Source organism: Vicia villosa, linkage group LG3 (genome assembly GCF_029867415.1).
Source record: "Vicia villosa cultivar HV-30 ecotype Madison, WI linkage group LG3, Vvil1.0, whole genome shotgun sequence".
Lineage (NCBI taxonomy): Eukaryota > Viridiplantae > Streptophyta > Magnoliopsida > Fabales > Fabaceae > Vicia > Vicia villosa.
This window is the reverse complement of record NC_081182.1, coordinates 29,870,295-29,872,157: the sequence shown is the minus strand read 5'-3', so window position 1 is coordinate 29,872,157 and position 1,863 is coordinate 29,870,295. Positions and strand designations below refer to the sequence as shown.

The following is a 1,863-nucleotide window of genomic DNA, read 5'->3' as shown; positions in this document are numbered from 1 at the left end:
TGGGTGTACTCGGTCTTGGACTGTGTGTACGTAGCCTTGCGGTGAAGTTTGGGTTACTAGATTGTTTGCTTGGTTCACATATACCCCTACAAACTTATTGTCTCCCACCCATGGTACAAATAAAGGAACATGATATAGTTGTTACTGTCTGCAAGTTTTACATATTTATAAGAATGTTAATATTGAGTTCTACACAAAGTATCAAATCTACAGATGTAATATTGTTGGAAGTGTATTTGGTGTATTATGGTTTTTGGGATATACTAAACAATATGCATGTGGAGAATTGTGTGATACAAAAGGGACATTGTATGATTTTCAAGGGAATTATAAATTACAAGGGAGGCAACCATACAATACAACTTCAGACAGAGCTTAGGAAAAAGTGCGTTGCTTTTATGATGCTATTTATAGGCACTTCATTATTAATCATTGGAACCTTGAAAATGATTTTTATGCTATCATTCATATTTTATTTTATTTTTTATAAGCAAAATGGAATTAATAAGCACAAGGGGTGCTAACCCATGGTTACATAAGGAAAAAGGAAAACCCCCAACCAAGGGGAGATCCATCTACGGACGCCCAATACACGTACCCGGATTCGCATACCAATCCGACCAAACCATAGTATCTCCTACATTATAGCAAGAAAGAAGCCATTCCCAAGCAACATATTTAATCATCCCAATAGTATCAAAATTAAGAATATTACCCTCATTGAAGATGACCTCATTCCTACAACACCAAACACCCCAACAAAAAGCCAACCCAAATACCCAACTAGTATCTACCACAAATCTCACCTTACAAGCTAAATCCAAAGCTTTAAAGCGAAGAAAAAAATTACCCGGAAAAGAAGATGAATCAAGCCGGAGCCAATCACAAAACTTACTCCACCAATCCGAAGTGACGGGACAAAAAACAAAGAGATGATTCGTGTCTTCGTCCTCCACTCCACAAAAAGGGCAAACCAAAAGATTCGGATCCGTCAAAATATGGCGTCTCGCCAAAGCCGTCTTGGTTGGAATCTTATTCAAAATAAGTCTCCACCCGAAAATCAAGATCTTGCTTGATATCTTAGTCTTCCACATCCGGTTTAGGGCCCTTATGATGTCAACCTCAACACGAGGACCCCGATAACTCCCCTCCAAAATCAAATCATACGCCGCTTTAACGGAAAAACCCAAAGATGTCTTCCACCAAACATATGAATCCAGCACACCCACCGTTGGAGTAACTTCACCGATAAAAGAAAGCAAATCATGAACCCGCTCGCCATCCACATTATCGGTAAAACCATCACAAAAATTAATTCGCCACGTCACTCCCACGCTCCCGCTATCCAAAAACCATTGTCACTAATCAAAGCACCAGAAGGCTCAGCAAACCGAAAAAGAGAGGGAAAACGCTCAGCAAGAGGAGAGGGACCCTTCCACCTATCAAGCCAAAAATCGGTGCCATCTCCATTACCTAATTTACAGAAAATGGAAGAAGTAAACCAATTTTCCAACGGATTGTTCCCACAAGCACCAACCGAGCATAAGTCCTTCCACCAAAGGGATGCCTTGTTTCTACCATGAATCACTGAATTAGAAAGCATAATTCTCCTAATGTCACCGTACCTGCAAGAAAGAATGTTAGTCCATAAAAAAATCTCTTCGCACATAATCCACCACCTCCACTTGGAAAGCAAAGCAAGGTTGAACTTCCCACAATGTTTCACTCCTAAACCACCCTCCTTCTTAGGTAAACACACCTTATCCCAACCAATCCAAGCAATCTTATTCTTATCCTCCTTTCCCCCCCCATAAGAATACTCTTTGAAGCTTTATGATCTCTTTAACCACCAATTTAGGCGCC

General features: G+C 40.3%; 1 protein-coding gene across 1 annotated transcript; it reads right to left on the bottom strand.

Annotated features, from left to right (window-relative positions):
* Positions 1–575: 575 nt before the first annotated feature.
* Positions 576–1,603, bottom strand: LOC131657791 (uncharacterized). The gene is made up of 2 exons (XM_058927150.1): positions 1,354–1,603; positions 576–1,240 (listed from the first exon to the last, which is right to left on the bottom strand). Exons 1-2 carry the CDS (start codon positions 1,601–1,603, stop codon positions 576–578), a joined length of 915 nt encoding a protein of 304 aa, XP_058783133.1.
* Between the last annotated feature and the right edge of the window lie 260 nt (positions 1,604–1,863).